We start from the raw sequence: 18,620 nt of genomic DNA, 5'->3' as shown, positions 1-18,620 counted from the left end.
TTCTTCAGCACAGATTTTGCATCTTCGCCTATTTTGTACTGTCATTATATCTTTGGTCCTCACCAACTCTGTTTTTTGATCTGTATTCTTTTCCAATATTGTACTTATATCTTCAATCCTCTCCAGTGCAGATTTAATCACTCTTCCCCTCTGTTTTCATATCTTTAACCCATTCAAGTTAACATCTTGTCTGAACAATCACATCTCTGACAATGCAGCACTCCCTTAATATCTTAGTGAATTTGTGCTCATGTTCTGGAGTGGGACTTAAACCCCTAATCTTTTGATATAAAACTAAGAGAAGTATTCACGGAGAAATAGTTGACTGAAAGAATGAGCAAAAAAAACTCTGTGCAAGTAATCCTATATGGACTCAAAAATGTTCATGTAATTGTCAATAACCACATCTTGCGAATGTTATGATTTGAGTTGATTTTACTTATTCTTGTCACATGTCCTGAGATACAGTGTAAAACATTGTTTTGCCTGCTCTACAGGCAGGTCATACCAGACAAAGTACATCAGGGATACAGAGTGCAGAATACAATGTTACAGCCACAGAGGAGCTACAGAAAGAGAGATCAGAATTAACATTTGAGAGACCCATTTAAAAGTCTGATAACAGCAGGGACTAGGCTATTCTTAAATTTATTTGTACATGTATTCAAACTTCCATATTTTCTGCCTGACAGCAGAGGGTGGAAAAGAGTATAACTGGGGTGGGAGGGGTCCAGGATTATGTTGGTTACTTTCCTGAGCCTATGGGAAGTATATATGGAGTCAATGGATGGAAGGCTGGTTTGCGTGATGGACTGGGCTCTGTTCCTGACTCTTTGTAAATCCTTGAGATCTTGGGAAGTGCAGTTGCCATACCATGCATCTATAAAAATTGATAAGAGTCTTTACAGGTATGCCAAATTTTCTTGGCCTCCTTAGGAAGTAGAGAGGTTATTGTGCATTCTTGACTATTGTGTCATCCTGGGTGGACCAGGGCAAATTATTGGTGATCATCACTCCCAGGAACTTTTGACCATCACCACCTCAGCACCACTTGATGCAGCTCTCCACTCCACTTGAACTCTTTGACCAGCTCCTTTGTTTTGCTGACTTTGATGGAGAGATTCTCGCCTTTACACCATACAAGAATAAGCAACAAATTCCTTCTGTATTCTGTCTCATTGTTATTTGAGATCTGACCTAAAGGAATAGTGTCATCAGCAAACTTGAAAATGGAGATGAGGTGGAATTTGACTACATAGTCGTGTGTGGAGAAGTAGAGTGCTGAGTATGCAGCTCTATGGGAACCTATGGTAAGATTCTCATGAAGGAGATGTTGTCACCTATTCTTATGGATTGCACTCTATGGGCCAGGAAGTCAAGGATTCAGTTACAAAGGAGGCCAACAGGGACTCAGGTGTCAGAGTTTGGAGATGGTTTTGTTTGTAACTATGGTGTTGAAGGCAGAGCTGTAGTCAATAAGTAGTATCCTTGTTATCCAGATGTTCTAGGGATGAGTGTAGGACCAGCAAGATGGTGTCTGTTGTGGACCTGTTGGGCCGGTAGGCAAATTGCAAAAGATCAAGGCAACCTGCGAAGCTGGAGTTAATGTGAGTAATGATTAACCTCCCAAAGCACTTCATAATTAAGGAGGTCAGAGCCACCGGGTGGTGATCACTGAGGTACGCTGCAATGACTTTTCTTTGGCACAGGCTTGATGGTGTTCTTCTTGAAGCAGGTGGGGATTTCAGATCAAAGTAAGGAGAGGTTAAAGATGTCAATGAACACTCCTGCCAGCTGGTCCACACAGGATCTGAGTGCATGACTGGGGTCTCCATCCAGACCAGTCGCTTTCCATGGGCTCATGCTCAAAAAGGTCAATCTACTGTCTGCAGTGGTGACCGAGAGTACGGGTGCATCTGAAGCTGTAGGGACAGGTGGCAACATTTCACTGACCTATACTGCGAGTGTAGAATGCATTGAGCTGATCAAGTCGGGATGTATTGTTGCCTGCAATTCTGCTAGACCGCTTTGTAGCCCTTTATGTCATGTAAGCCTTGCCACAATTGACAGGCAGACATGTGATTAGTCTGGGTCTCGCGTTTAGTTTCCAATTGCCTTTTGGCATCTCTGATGACCTTGCAAAGGTTATACCTGGATTTTCTGTGTTGGTCAGGGTCGCCCAACTTGAACGCCTCAGACCTGGACTTCAGTAGGGAATGTACCTCCCAGTGTATCCATGGTTTCCAGTTTGGTCACATGCGAATTAATTTCTTCAGCACGCAGACTTCTACACACTAACTAATGAAGTCTGGAATGGTAGTGCATACTCATTTATGTTGATCACTAGGTTTTTGAATATGGACCAGTCCACCAACTCTAAGCAGTCCCATGGAAGCCATTCCAATGCCTCAGACCAAAACTGCATTACTTTGTGTACTCGGTCCTCGCAAATCAATTTTTGCTTGTCTGCCGGGAGAAAGAGATCTGATTTTCCAAAATGCGGACACGGAATGGAATGGTAGGCATCTTCATTTGTATAGCAATGGTCAGGGATGTTTGCAAATCTGGTAGGACAGGCGACATCTAGGATTAGAATCCCTACAGTGTGGAAACAGGCCCTTCAGCCCAACAAGTCCACACCGATCCTCTGAAGAGTAACCCATCCAGACCCATTCCCCAACCCTATATTTACCCTGACTAATGCACCTATCCTGCACACTATGGGCAGTTTAGCACGGGCAGTTCACTCAACCTGCACATCTTTGGATTATGGGAGGAAACCAGAGCACCTGGAGGAAACCCACACAGACACGGGAAGAATGTGTAAACTCCACACAGAGAATCGATTGTGGCTGGAATCGAACAGGTCCCTGGCACTGTGACGCAGCAGCGCTAACCACTGAGCCACCGTGCCACCCAAACATGTTGCTGGTGTTTTGGTAGCATGTTCTTAAGGTTGGCTTGACTGAAGTCACTGGCTATGATGAACAAGACCTCAGGATAGTCGAAGAATGTGGTGCTGGAAAAGCACAGCCAGTCAGGCTGCATCCGAGGAGCAGGAGAGTCGACCTTTCAGGCACAAGCCCTTCATCAGGAATTCAAATGTTATGCCCCAAACATCTACTTCCTGCTCCTCGGATGCTGCCTGACCAGCTGTGGTTTTCCAGCACCACACTCTCTGTCTCCAATCTCCAGCATCTGCAATCCTGATTTTCTCCTAGTTGATTAAGGACTCAGGATCTTCCATCTCAAGACTGTTTGTAGCATTGGATACTTCATTAGGTACACTCTTCATTTCCACATGGGGTGGTATGTCGACTGCTATCAGAATAGCAGAGGTGAACTCATGAGGCAGGTAATAGAGATGGCATTTCACTCTAAGATATTCTTGGTTCGAGGAACAGTAACCCGCCATGGTCACCACATCTGAGCACCAGGATGCGTTAATTAGGAGGCAGACCCTGCCACCCCTTGCCTTGCCCGAGGACACCACGCAGTCCATTTAGTGAACTGAGAAACCTTTGTGATGTAAGACATCGTCAGGGTGAAGCAAGAATGAGCCATTTCTCTGTTAAACAGCAGTCTCTCAATTCTCTTTGGTAGGTGAGTCTAGCTTTGAGGTCATCCATCTTGTATGTTTGCCAGGAGCATGCTGGGGATGGAGCACTTGAAACCACATAATTTCAGTCTCACCTTAAGTCCAGATTTAACGATGACTGACTGAGTAGCTGTATGAGCAAACTCTTTGACACTAGCCTATTTACTCTGGACAGCTTTGAGTTCAGTCTCCTCTTTCAGTCAGACAGCTTGATGTCTCTATGATAAGACAGTACACATGAGATGTTTCGTGCAAAAATCTGCTACTCAATGGATAACTCAGCCACTTAGAAAGGAAAGCTCCTGGGTCAGGTTCCTTACTTTGGCTGTTACAGAGGTATAAATAACCCCTAATTCCACAAACAGAGACATTTTGGCATGGTTCTGTTGCTGAATTGCATTATAATAAATTGTGCTGGCAAATAGCAGTGTATTCGACAGGATCAAAATAAGACTCGTGCATGATGCACTCACTGATTAAATACATTATCACAAATTACCATTAGATTTGGGACAAAAAATATGTGAGCAGAAGTCACATATTCATGGAGAAAACTAAATAAATTAATATTCTCAAAGATGATTTTCACATGGAGACATCTGTTAATTTTTAGTTCAAAATTTGATGAGTCAAAGAAATATTGGGAGATAAGTGGATGAGTTAAAAGAACAAATAGTATCTGAGCACTGTTTAATGCAATTATACACTGTCATGTGCTACTTCATAAATACTGTGGTATCAGCTTATTTATAGAGTTTGCTTGATAATTCGAAAATTTATTCTGACTTTTTTTTGTCAAGGGGATAAATTTGGTTTTCTTCTTGAGTAGCTCATCTCTGACTTTGATGTTACATGTACTGACGTTTCCATTCATGCTGTCAAGATTAGATGCGTCATGGTTCAGTGAGCTCAGTTTGTTCTGTGCCCCCTGTCACAGGTTTTGAGCTGTCTCATTGTGAAGATCCTGGTGTGCCTCAGTTTGGATACAAAATCAGCGACCAGGGCCACTTTGCTGGCAGCACGATTTCTTATGGTTGTAATCCAGGTTACACTCTACATGGAAGCAGTACACTGAAATGTATGACCGGGGAAAGAAGAGCCTGGGATTACCCCCTTCCATCATGCATTGGTAAGTCACACACATACCTGATTATATTGGGCTAGTGCCACTTTCAAAGTCCTATGAACATTTTAAGGATAATATGTGAAGTGCTGAATACTTGGCTAAAATCTACCACTCTATGATGAATGGTCATGATTTGGAGATGCCGGTGTTGGACTGGGGTGTACAAAGTTAAAAATCACACAACACCAGGTTATAGTCCAACAGGTTTAATTGGAAGCACACTAGCTTTCGGAGCGACGCTCCTTCATCAGGTGATTGTCACCTGATGAAGGAGCGTCACTCCGAAAGCTAGTGTGCTTCCAATTAAACCTGTTGGACTATAACCTGGTGTTGTGTGATTTTTAGCTATGATGAATAGGTGTGACAAGACTAATTTTGTATGTTTTCAGGAGTTATGGAAAGATGTGTCCCAAAACCAGTATGTATGTTTCTGTCTGAAATATCCCACATGCAAGTTTAAAAAGAAAGTATTGAAGATAGGAATCAAATTGTGTACAGACATGTTTCTGCTGTCAATTTTAATGGAAATTTTAAAGTGTTACCAATATTATACAATTATCATTTTCAGTACTGAGCTTTATGCATTTGGATAATGGAGAAGTTAAGCTATTCATTGTATGCAGGAATTTAACCTAGTCTTGAGAATGATGGTTTTCTGCCTCTGACAATTAAGTGCATTAAAAAATTGCTTGACCTGTCTCAGCCTTCTTGCTGGATTCTCTCAGTGTGGACCTCTAACCATCAGTTGATGTGAGCTGCACAGGACAATTCCATCAGAAAATGTGTACGGATAAAATGAGTGATGCAAAAAGAAAATTACACTGAAAGAAAAGTGTTCTGCTAAGATTAATGTTATTGGAGCAATATAGAAGAAAGTCAATAATTAATTTTGTTTGTGTTCAGTATCAGGAAGGAGAATGAGAAAAGTGTGCTTAGTTTTGCTGCATCCAAAATGCAAGTCACTGCAAAATTTTTTTAAAAAGCAAGTTATTTACATCACCATTTTTTAAAAATGGGTGTGTATAGCTCTGAAATATTGCTTGAATGGACTGTGGAAAGACATCAGAGTTGCAATATTTAATCAAGCAAATCAAATCAATTATCATCTGGGACATTAGGACAGGGAATAACAAAACAATCCATCAGAAATGTTTATCTAAATGAAGTTTGAAGTACAAATTAAATGATGTATATTTAATTTAGTAACAATCACTGAGTTCAGTTGGAAACAGAGAGTGCGAGTTTAGGATTTTATTGAGTAAGATAATTTTAAGTGTAAGTCTTTTCCTTACATTTATCCTTGTCTGTGCTTCATGTTTAATTACAATTTACTGTGAAAGTTATGTTCTTTTCAGTTGTAGTCAGGGAAAACCAAGTTCCCTACTGGAGAGGTAACTGCAGTTAGTTAGTTAAGTAGCTCACCTAAACTTGTTGCTCCATGCAGTAGTATTGACTCAGCTCTGTCCGATTTTAGCCACTGAGGGGAGGTGGTGGCATGGTAGTAATGTGACTGGACAACATAATTTAGAACTTCAGGCTAATGTTTGAGGGACATGGGTTTAAATGCCATCATGACAGATGGTCAAATTTGTTTTCTATAAAAAATCTGGAATTTAAAAAAATCTAGCCTAATGGTGACATGTAGTGGCCCCCAATTATTGTAAAAATGTAACTGGTTCACTGATGCCTTTTGGGAAATGAAATTTGTCATTCTTATCTGGTCTAACCTACAAATGATTCCTGACCCATAGTAATGTGGTTAACTCTTAACAACCTTGAGGGAAATTAGGGATGGGCAATAAATGCTGGCCCAGTTTGTAATGACCATATCTCATGAATGAACGTATTGAAAAATTATATTCTGCTGAATGAATGGAGACAGGAGCTTTCCATTGACTGCAGCTAAATGCAGAAGTTGAGCTTGGAAATTTGGACAGTGAGGGAAGTCATAATTATTTGGGAGGGATATCTGTTACCTGAGTAGCGATCTATCTTTTAAACTTAAAAGGGCATAGAGAGTTTCAGATACATTAAAAAACAAACCTAGCAGGTTCAGTCTGTGGACTGGATATATTCTGAAAAAGAAAAAAAACAATATGGGACATCATATGGATGTGGGTAAATGGTTGATACATAGTATGCTCATGTCCAATTCATAACTCATTTAGTTAATGAGTAATTGTAAGGTTTTATTTGCTTTGGTAAAATTTCCTGGCAATAGTTAAGCTAATGAGAATTCATGGGGTTTATCAATTATAAGCTAGTTTAGAAAAAAAAGAAAATTTCTACATAATAAATTTGACAGCACAGGTGATGTGTTGTGACTGCGGAGTGTGAGAGATCCTGGCCAACAGGATGATTTTGGGAAAATACATTTGCAGTAAATGTCTCCAGCTTAAGGAGAATAGGTTCAGAACCATTGAACTGGAGGCCAAGCTGAAGAAACTGTGACACATTAGTGAAGGGAAAAGGTAGGTGGAGACTTTGTTTCGGTAGCCCTTAGGATGGAAATGGCAGTGGACCTGGTCATTGTGGACCATCTGAGAAAAAAAAGACGTAAGTAGAATAAAAAATTTCTTTCTGATGTGAAAATCTGAGAAGCTAAGTTCAAAATTAAAACAGACAGCAAATGTAATCAACATGAATTGTTAAGTCAAACATACATACCAGTTGGCGTAATATCACACAGATTAAAGTTCTAAATGTTGGCTGAAGAGTGGCACAGGTGGCACACATTCTGGTTTATGGGGCACTGGCATCAGTACTCAGGGAAGAGGGAGCAATTCCTTCAGGATGGGTGTCACAACCATGTCCTGGCAAATGATATACCTAAGGTTGAGGAATCAGCTTTAGACCAACAGTGTGTATGTGTACATATGTGTTTGTGTGAGAATTCAGATGAAGAAAGATTTAAAACTCCAGTGAGAAAGGTCGAGATATTGAAGGCATTTAGCAATGTGGATAAAGCCAAGCAGAATGGGACAGAGTGTTCAACAAAACTTTGTGCCAGCAAAAAAGGTTATTGCAAAAATAGAAGTAAAAAAATGAAATTAAAGGCTCGTTATCTCAGTGTTCAAAGTATCTATAATTTAATAGATGAACTTATGGCACAAATAGCTGATAATAATCTAATCTCCATTATAAAGAAATGTTTACAAGATGTTCAACATTGAGAAATAGACATTCGAGGAGATATAGTATTTTGAAAATACAGCAAGCTAGGCAAAAGCGTATAGAATCAGAGAATCACTACAGTGTGGAAGCAGGCCATTTAGCCCAACAAATCCACAGTGACCCTCCAAAGAGCATCCCACCCATGCCCGCCCCCTACCCTATCCCTGTAACCCTGCATTTACCATAGCTAGTCCACCGAGCCTGCACATCTTTGGATTTTGGAAGGAAACTGGAACACCCAGAGGAATCCACACAGAGATGGGGAGAATGTGCAAACTCCACAGAGTCGTCTAAGGGTGGAATCAAACTCTTAGGGGTTCGTAGCCTTGATGGTGAAGGATGACATAACAGTATTAGTGAGAAGACATCTGGCCTCAGGAGATCAGAATCAATGTAGATGGAAATTAGATAGAGCAAGAGTCAGATAATACTGATGGGAGTAATTCATTGTGGGAGACAATCACCTTGATCTAAAGGATGAGTTTGTAGAACATTTCTATGGCTGTTTCTTGGAGCAATATGTTGTGCAACTGATTAGTAATAAATGTATCATTGATTTAATATTGTGTAATGAAGCAGTGTTAATTCATAATTTTACGGTAAAAGCCCCGTTTGGAAATAGTGATCAGAACACCATTGAATTTCATGTTAAATTTGAAAGTGACATACTCCAGTCAAATCCTTAAACCTATACAAAGCTAATTACATAAGTGTGAGGTAAGATCCAGCTAAGGTCAATTCAGTAAATAATCAAAAAGGTGTGTTGGGAAGCAGGCAGTTGAAAACATTTAAAGAAAAACATTAAAATGTTCAATAAAAATACATTCCATGGAAAGTAAGAACAGAATATTAAACACTCATTTGCTTAATAGTTAGAGTTAACAACAATGAAGATTGGGAGAGTTTTAGAAATCAGCAAAGAACCCTTAAAATTTGATAAGAAGGGAAGAATAAAAGGTGGCGATTGAACGTGTTAGACAAATAAAAAACATATATTATGAGCTTTTATATAAGTATCCAAAAAGGGCAGTTATGACTGAATTAAACTTTACTACCTCAGAAAAAGAGAAAGGAGAAATTATCATGAGGAATGAGGCAGAGATATTTTGTATCTGTCTTCATAGTGGAAGACATAAATTTCTTACAAGGAACAGCTGATAACTTAGGCATGGAAGAGTGAGGAAATGACTATCTGCAGATAGAAAATATTGGAAAAATTTAACTGATTAAAACCTGAAAATGCCCAGGCCCTGATTCCCGACTCTCCCAGCACTCTACAAGATCTAGAGAGATTGTTTGTGCAAATGCAATAAATTTCTAAAATTTCTTAGATTAGGAATGGTCCTATCATTTTGGAAATTAGCAAATGTTACACAGATTATCACACAAAGAAAACAGAGAGAATACAATGAACAGTTCAGTTGGGCTAACATCAATCATTGGGAAAATGTTGGAATCAATTTTAAAGACAGTCTTAGTGCAATTAAAAAGCATTGTACGATTCAGGCAAAACAGTATGGTTTTATTAAATGGAAATGCGATTTTATGAATTTATCACAGTTCTTTGAGGATGTAACTAGTAGGTTAGATAGAGTGGAAACAGTAGTTGTAGTACACCTGGACTTCCAAAAGGAACTGCGTAATGTGCAAGTCAGATGTTAATAAGCAAATGGAGAATTGACCAACATTCAATAGTAAGAGTCTAGGAATAAATGAGGTATGCTCAGTTTGGTCAGCAGTGAATAGTATATTGCTGCAAGGATCAGTAGTATGGCCTCAACTATTTTTTAGTAGTCAAAGATTATAAGTCTTACTAAACTTCTACATGCTTTCAATAAGGCCACATCTGTAGGACTGCATCCGATTTTGGACTCCATGTTTATGGAAGACATTATCTGTATTGGAGGCACTCTAGAGAAGGTTTACTAAATTGCCATTCTGAAGAAAGGTCACTAGACCTGAAATATTAGCTTTGCTTTCTCCCCACAGATGCTGCCAGACCTGCTGAATCTTGTTTCCAGAAATTTCTGTGTTTGTTACTGAACTGGTCCCTAGAATGAGGGTACAGTTTTCTATGATAAGAAACTGAGTAAAGTGGGCTTATATCCTTTTGAGCTTAGAAGATTCACAGGCATTTTCATTGAGACATACAAGATTCTGAAGTGACTAGATAAGTTTGCTCTTGAAAGATTATTTCTGTTGGATGGGGCCTTAAAACATGGATATAATATAAGGGTCCAAGTGAGTGGGAAGAGTCCATAGGGGTTGGAATAGAGGTTATGAGGAACCATAGGATAGCGGGGAAGGCAGTAGGTGGTATGAGTGGGTACTGGGAGTGTGTGGAGGGATAAGATATGGAGCTAGTTTATTGTCTCTTTTTTTTCTTTTCATACCTTTAACCAAGTATTGGTACACTGAGGCAGGCCTTCCAACAAGCCACTACTGTATCCAGCAGCATCCATATTCTACTTTTGATATCTGAACTTGGAATAAAATTATCAACATCTGGAGCAATTTTTTAAAGTCCCAGATATGATTTTTGGAGCTGACAATTGTCCTGACTCTGAATTACTCACCCAGATAAGGAAGTTTAAGTTGTTGCCTTCATCACAGTCATATTTATTGTCCCGTGAAAGCACTGGAGGCTGCAAGTGCCAGATGGAATTTACAGTGAGAACCATCAATATCATATTGTGTATCTTTTCAAAAGTAAATTGTACATAATTGTAATCAGATGTGGAATCTGTTTCCCACAGCTCTGATCATACTCAGTTGTTTGTGCAATTAAGTGCACAGATTCAAGAGCAGACAAGACACCCATCAAGGCATTTTCTTCATTACAAAACATATTTAATTTGAATGCAAAATTGGGGAGTACATTTGTGGCTGTATCATATACCTGTATGCTCTGCAGAATCCAGACCTCACCTGCATAGTTTATTATTAATCTAAACTTGACCAGTTGAAGAGATGCTATGCAAAGCTGAACATGCACAGGATGGAAAAGTGTAATGTTTCTTAATAGTCTAACATAATTTAGCATTGGCTGAAGCCTGCACAAAGTAATGTAATCATTGTCATGTGTATCAAGTGAGGAATTGAATGAGGCAGGGAAAGATTTTGGCAAAATTAAAAGAGAACATTCAGATAGCAAAATATGTATATTTGTTGTGCGGTCAAAAGAATCAGTAGCCATTAATTAAATCCTGCACATTAACAAAACAAAACAAGCTGGCTAGAAAAGCAGTTCTGAAATTGCAAATGTTGCTAAATTACATATGTTGACTTCATGTACTGGCATCATGTTTTTTTCTGTAACTCAGCATGATAGAAATATTTTGGATTGTCTGCCATTAGTCTTTTGATTTTTTAGCACTTTTTAATATTCAAGACCGAGAATAGTGGTTTAGTTTTCAATTTAACTACACTTATTCATTTAACTGGATTAACAATGGAAAAAATAATGTTCTCTTATCATTCTGACAATATTTATGGCTACTAAAACAAATTATTTTGAAAAACATATGAATTTTTAAAATGGTTTTTCAGACTGAATTGCATTTAAACAGTGAGAAATAGAAAAGATGCATTGAGAAAAAGGTCCAGTGGCTCATAAGAAATAAATGCTTCAGGTGTCTTATCAGCTAATATAATAACGAGGTGCTTGTTTCATACTAATGGAGTTCCAATGGCTATTGAGAAAATAGGCTTGCTGGCTGCAAAGTATTTGGGATTAAATGTGTTATTGTTGGAAATTGGAATCCCCTTCGGAATCTGTGTTCACTTTGTATTTCATATCTGGTATTTTCTGTGAAAGGTAAACCTCATTTAACTGCTATAGTAGTATCAGGTGGCACACCATCCAACTATGAGTGAGAGTTTTACAAAGCAGAAGTTTTGTTCTTTGAAGAATTGAAAGCTAACTCACAAATGGAGATGGGCAACAGGACGACAGTGATCGGACATCATGAGTAGCTGTCTTCTGTACCTCAGATTGTGCTGGAGATGGATCATTGTTTCTTTGAAGAGAGAGTAAATAATTTTTTTTTATTCAGCATAGGATTCAGAGATTATCAGGGGTAGGTGGGAATGTGGAACTCAGACATACAGATCAGCCATTATCTTATTCAGTGGTGGGGCTATCTTCAAGGGCTGAATGGTCTTATTCCTACTTCTAATTCATAATTTTGTGTATACCTAAGTAAGTTAATTATCAATAGAAAATAAGCTTCATCTTTCAAGATGGGAATGTGTTTTCCTGGGCGGAGGTAACCAGTTCTGTGTCTTTTTATTAAAGTTTTGTCAGAATGTTCCCATGGTAATAATGTAAACTATTCTTCAGGTAATCCTGATGCTTCATAAGAGGCCATAAATCTTGCATGTACTGTAAATTACTCTTAAGTAATATATAATAAGCCTGTGTGCTGTTTCTTAAGGTTGAGCCTTATCAGTGGTTTAAACTAATACCACCAAAAAACATTGGTGGCAGTGAAACTATCTACTGTTTCCCAGTCTCCTGTTATAGTATGGGGAACAAAAATGAGGATTATGTCCATTATAATGTCAGGCACTACCTTACATATTTTGATTATCTCAGGTTTGGAATTGTGCCACACTGGCTAATAACCAAAGCTTGATAAAGTAACTGAATATATAATAGTTGGAACTCATTGATATTATTTTATTCAGTTAGTACTGACCTCTGCCTAATCATACTAATTAATAAACACACTGTACATCTACACATTGGTGGTTTGACTGATATGAAGGAAAAAAAACAACTTCTAATTCCATCCCTACTTTCTCACCAGTTGACTGCCCAACCAACCTTCTGTTCTAAGCACTTTGCTCTTGATGAATGTTCCCATTTGTGTCTTTTATCTTTTTGTTCACAAACAGGAAAGGGAGCAGGTAGGAGAGTGTGCCAGACAGTCCCTGCCAGGTACCCAAGATCTGACAACTTTCCAATTTGCTGAAAATGAAATCTGTATTGACTGTCAAGTCAGGTTACACAATTCCTTTCCTTATTACAGTCTTTGAGGAAACATCTTCAGTACCTAGACTTTTCACATTTTAACAATCTTTTGCCTTTTTTTAACAACTTGTACAATTGTATTTTTTCTTTTCAATGCATATCAGTTCCAGAGCATTTCTGTGGAGAAAACAAAAATGACCAATAAGTCTCAAACTGTCACAGTTACACAAGGTTAACCCGATGTATCATTTCCCTATTAGCCGAATGTGGAGGCCAGTTCAAAGGTGAAGCATCTGGAAGGATTCTGTCCCCTGGTTACCCTTTCCCCTATGACAATAACCTCCGCTGCATCTGGACGATTGAAATGGATCCAGGAAATATTATCAGGTACTATTGTATAGTCAGTGAAAATATTGTGCAAGAATGATTCTATTCCAAAGCAGTTGTGAATATGTATTAATTGAATGATTCATGTTTAGTGTTTTCCTGTTTAATTACTTGAAAGATCTACATTTTAGTAACTCAGAATTTGTGAGGATCAAACAATAGCAATAATTTAGCAAACTATTTCTCAAAAATGCATTTCTAAGGTTTAAGAATTGTTTTTGGTGATGGATGAGTTCACAAATATTTTACAATATGGATCTTTAGATGTTAGTTGTCAAGAAAATGCTTTTTTTCAGTTTTTGAGTACCACTGAAATGCATTTTGCCCCAGTTTCAATCACCCATTACCAAGAATAAAACAACTTGTCAAGGCACCTCAAAATTAGAAAAAACAATTAGAATACAATAGATTTTGAGTGTTAATTTGTTGGACTCAGTCAGATTCCATGTTCACAATTTGTATGCTGGAATCTTATCCCTTTCACATGGTACACAAATAATTAGTATTATGCAGAAGTAAAATGTAATGTCATGTAAACTGTGTTTTAAGAGGTTGTACTGAGGGCAGGATTAGCATTCTAATCCCTGGTTTTTGAGTGATGTTGTCAACCTGTTCTTCCAGCAATAATGTATGCTTAGGAGGACTGAGCATAAGGAGACAAAATCAGAATTAGTTTGTTACTGATGAGCATCTATATGTTGAAGCCTGTTCTGTAATGCAATTGAGTCCACTGAACAATAATTCTTTATCACCACATAACAAATAAACCTGATTTTTAAAAAATAATTAGCTTACATGTAACATAGTCATTTTGTTTTATTTTCCCTCTGATCCTTTTCTTGCACTATTTTCTACTGTTTCCCATAAAGTGACTTAAAGGCACTTCCACCACTTTATTTCTCCATTTTTGCAGCTCTTATATTACTTCTGGAAGTCTGTAGAAGTTTTACTTTCCCAAATCTAATTCACTGTCTTAATCCTTCATGGCTGTGAAATGGTGGCAACAGTTAGGATTAGGTAAGATCCTCAATGAGGATAACTATGATGGTAAAGGTAGGCATGGCAACAGAAAGATTTACCTTCCTGGTTTGTGTTCTAAAATATGAATTACTTACCTCATAACAATGTGAGACTCAGTACTTACATGAGACAAAGCATTTTAATATGACCAGATGAAAATATTTTCCCACTGAAAGTAAGCACTGACAACTATTTACACTTGATATTTAGTGCTTGATGCTTATTCATTCCTGGGTGTAAACCTAATCTATAAAGAGAGGATGTAATGCACCTCATTTTATTGTTTTCAGGGTACTAAATGAAATATGTTTAGGTTATTTCAACCTGGTTTCTAACATATGGAACAAGCAGCCCACAAACAACCAGAAGAAAGGATGATGTGACAATATGAAGAATTGATTTTTTAAATTGAAACTTTCCACTGCATTTACCTTTACTTCATATTATTATTTTTTTATTGCTTCACTTATTTTCAAGTTATTAAGAGCAGTTATTTTGTACATTGAACAGAAAACAGAAAATTAAGCTGACAATTAAATAAGTTTATCTGACAATTAGCGATCAATTAAAACCAATTACACTTGCCCAAAAAGCAACAATATCAATATAAAGGTTTGAATTAAAATACTGTATTTCATTCACAAGAGAATAGTGAATAGCCATCTGGCTATTGCTTTCCTGAAAACTGAGCAGATGATAATTTGAATCCAAGATTTTTCTTATTTGGCCCACTTGATGTTGTATTCAAGTAACCCAATAAATAAATGAGTCGTTACTTATCTGAAACAAATACAAGGTTCCTTAAATGTTCACAATATGGCCCCAAGCTGCTTGGAAGACTTCAATTGCAATTTTCACTTACAATGGATGCACCTTCTGTTGTACAGTCTTCTAAGTTGTACCAGGTAGTGAATATCTAGCTCCCTCATGAAGAATCGTTGTAAGCTGCTCATAAAACCACTCAGGAAATATCTAATTTTCTATTCTGTGAGATGAAGGAAATCAGAAAGCTTAAGGCTACCAAAAGGAAAGTGTAAACTGAATGTTCTCAGATGTGGTATAACCCAGATTTTAAAATGTTCTGAATATATGACATGAATCTCACAGAATTAGAATGTCTTTTATATCTGTTTTCATTTTACAGTCTTCAGTTTCTTGCTTTTGATACTGAGGCATCTCATGATATTTTACGTGTATGGGATGGTCCTTCAGAGAATGAGATGCTTCTGAAAGAAGTCAGTGGATCTCTTATTCCTGAAAACATCCACAGTACCCTGAATCTCATCACAATCCAGTTCGATACTGACTTCTTCATCAGTAAATCAGGATTTGCTGTTCAGTTCTCCAGTAAGTAATGTGTAGTACTTGATTCTTTAATAGTTCAACCTCTGCTTTGAAGAAAAACTATGTAATTTTTCAGTTGAGATACTAATGGTACAATTTTATGGTTATTGGTGTCATAAAGTAAATCCAGTACAAGGACATAATTATAGTTATTTTGCTTTTTTCAAATGGTGTTCGTATTGAAAAGGGGCAGATTGCTGATCTTTCTTTGTTTCAGTTCAAAACTTTATTGTACCTGTTAAAAGATTATGCTTATGTCCAATCAATAAAAGATAAAATGGTGTCTAATTATTAATATTAGTGACATCTATAATGAATGTTTTGAATGGACATGGCCCTACTACCCTCCTGCTTTTCTGGTCTCCTACATTTGAATTAACTACAATGAGATTTATTTTCTAAAAATTGCTCTTTGATTTTGTGTGCGTAGTAATATTTAGTACATATGCACAGTTGAATCTTCAGTTATCACCTGCTTAAATTCTGAACTTTTTAAAAATAAACTTTCCTTTGCAGTAACAAAATATAATGTCCCGATTAGAGGTTCACTCTATTACAAATGAAATGCAAAATAAAACATAAGTAGGAGGTAGGATATAGGAGATAAACTCAGCTGAAAATTATGTGGTCAAACTTTCTTCTTGCTCTTTACGAAATTGTCAGAGACCAGACATGACTGTGACATCTTTAAACAAAACCAAACTAACCACTAGTCAATAGCAAATGACTATTAAATTTATAAATCTTGTATGTGCAGTGTGACGAATTTATTCTTGATGTTAGTCAATTGGATTGATACACTCATTCCTAATATAATAAGTCACGGTGTGGTTCGGCATTTATTTCACCTGTTGCTATGATTTACAAACGGAGAATTTTTGCTCCCAACGAGACCAGCGGGGTGACTTGCAAAGTGATGGACTGTCACTTTCCAAATATTGAGTTTGCTAAGTTATTTCCATTGTGAATAATTGTTCTTTCTGTCCTTCAAAATTGAGCTGTTTTTTTTTTAAAAAGAAGAAACTTGTCACCTTTACATACTCTCGCCACAGAGAAACATAAAACTGATGTACTTTAAAAAAAACACTCTTAGTTAACTTCAATACAGCTTTTAATGGAAATTAAGCCTTTGCATTTGTAGATAATTTCTAATCAAGCTGTTCAAAGATTTTTTACACACCTTTTGAGAAGGGGGGAATTGAACTCAGGGGACCTATTCCAGAGGTAGAGGCATACATTACCCCTGCACCATAAGAGCCCAGGAAGGACTAGCATTCACTCGGTTTCGGCGAGGCAGGGTGTGTGTAATTCTTCTTGAGTCTGGTACCCTAAATTGCTTGGCAATGCTGACAAGTCATCTGAAAATGTTTTTTTTATATCAACTGGTTCAGATGCACTTCTGGATTAACTGGGATTTAAACTTGGACTTTCTGGGTCAAATGTAAGGACAGTGCCACTGCACCACAAAACCCCTGTATGCTCACATTTATATAATACTTTTCATGACTGTCAGACATCACAAAGCATTTAATGACCGATTGAGTATTTTTGAAGTAGGTCCTGTTGCATTTCAGGAAATATGGCAGCCAATTTGTGCACACCAAGCTGCCGCAGAAAGCAAAGTGATGAAGGCCCGATAAACTAGCTTTGCCATGTTGTTTCAGAACAAATATTGGCCAGGGCATCAGAATAACCTTCAGGTATTGTTTGAAATAGTGCCATGGGTATTTTATGTTTATCTAAGGCAGTTAAAGCTTCATTTTAACATCTTATCCAAAACGTGGCACCCCTGACAGAGCATTACTCATTCAGTATTGCGTTGGACAGTCAATCTTGATTTTTGAGAGAGATGTTTCAAAAATTAGTAGGAAATTGCTGCATAGAGAATACCAGAAGCAAAGCAAAACTATATTAATATAGTTAACTGAATGGAATGGATCCAATCCAGGAAATTTTGCATATTTTACAATTTAAGAGGTCAAATTGCAACTTTGGCTCAGAGAGCCAGAGTTGATTAGTGTTGTCCGTTGGGAAAAGAGTGGCAGCACTGTCCCTTGAACAGTATGTACTCATTCATTTTTCTGTTTCTTTTTCATTAAAATCAACTGTTCATTAGAGAGGCAAACCAATGTCATTCCTCCTGATAAACTGGGGAACTTTGGAGACAAGTAAATAACTATGTATTTACTTAATCGACTAGGTTAAAGCATTCTAAAAAACAGGAGAATCTGAATTAGCTGTGTCAGAACTTTGAATTCAATGCAAAATCAATCAAAATTAAGAGAGTGAGAGAAGATAGAATAAGAGGTATAAATTGGTAGCATTGTTGTAGCTCTGAATTGAAAGGTTCTGCATTTACATCTCAATTCAGGGCTTCTGCGCAAATATCTGAGTCTGAAACTTCAGTGGAGTGTAGATGACAACTCTGAGGTGCCATCTTTCAGATGAGAAGTTAAACTGAGATCCTGTACGCCTAATTGGGTGGATGTGAGGAAGAGGTGTGAATGTTTTAAGATTCTGGTTAATATTTAACCAATAATTGATACAAGTAAATAGATTACCTGGTCATTACCATGTTGATACTTGTGGAATATGAATTGATTGTAATGTATCTAAACTTAAAAAAAAACTCCATTGGCATAAAGCACTGTGAGACAGCCTATCATGAAAAGTATCTGAAGGAATGAGGCTCTTTATTTGTGTAATTTAACGTTCAGGTAGTTTCCCGATCATTAAGACCTATCATACTCCAAAATAAGGTACATTGGAATGGACGAACCCTAACCTCATCTTTCAAATTTAGACCGTCTCCCTGAGCAGTTCTGTTCTGTTCAACACATTTGATTGGTACATCAGGCATTGAGTTCTCATTTAAGGAGCAATGCACTTCAGTTGAGAATTTCTAGGTTGTTACTTTTAAATCCACGTGCGTGGTCACCAGATGTTACAGTATAGTTTCCCATAAACTATGGTCAGCATTGCAGTGGGGCAGTTAT

General features: G+C 37.5%; 1 protein-coding gene across 3 annotated transcripts in view; it reads left to right on the top strand.

Annotated features, from left to right (window-relative positions):
* The window catches only part of csmd3b (CUB and Sushi multiple domains 3b), a 1,935,846-nt gene that overhangs the window by 1,589,985 nt on the left and 327,241 nt on the right, over positions 1-18,620 (top strand). For all 3 annotated transcript variants that reach the window (XM_087986040.1, XM_087986041.1, XM_087986039.1), the window contains 3 exons: positions 4,536-4,727; positions 13,134-13,260; positions 15,425-15,627. In XM_087986040.1, coding sequence (XP_087842166.1) covers positions 4,536-4,727; positions 13,134-13,260; positions 15,425-15,627 — 522 coding nt within the window. The remainder of the gene's footprint in view (positions 1-4,535; positions 4,728-13,133; positions 13,261-15,424; positions 15,628-18,620) is intronic.

Source organism: Chiloscyllium plagiosum, unplaced genomic scaffold (genome assembly GCF_037043375.1).
Source record: "Chiloscyllium plagiosum isolate Xiang-an unplaced genomic scaffold, Cpla_swu_hap1 HiC_scaffold_4, whole genome shotgun sequence".
NCBI classification, from domain to species: domain Eukaryota; kingdom Metazoa; phylum Chordata; class Chondrichthyes; order Orectolobiformes; family Hemiscylliidae; genus Chiloscyllium; species Chiloscyllium plagiosum.
This window is presented reverse-complemented; position numbering and strand designations above follow the sequence as displayed.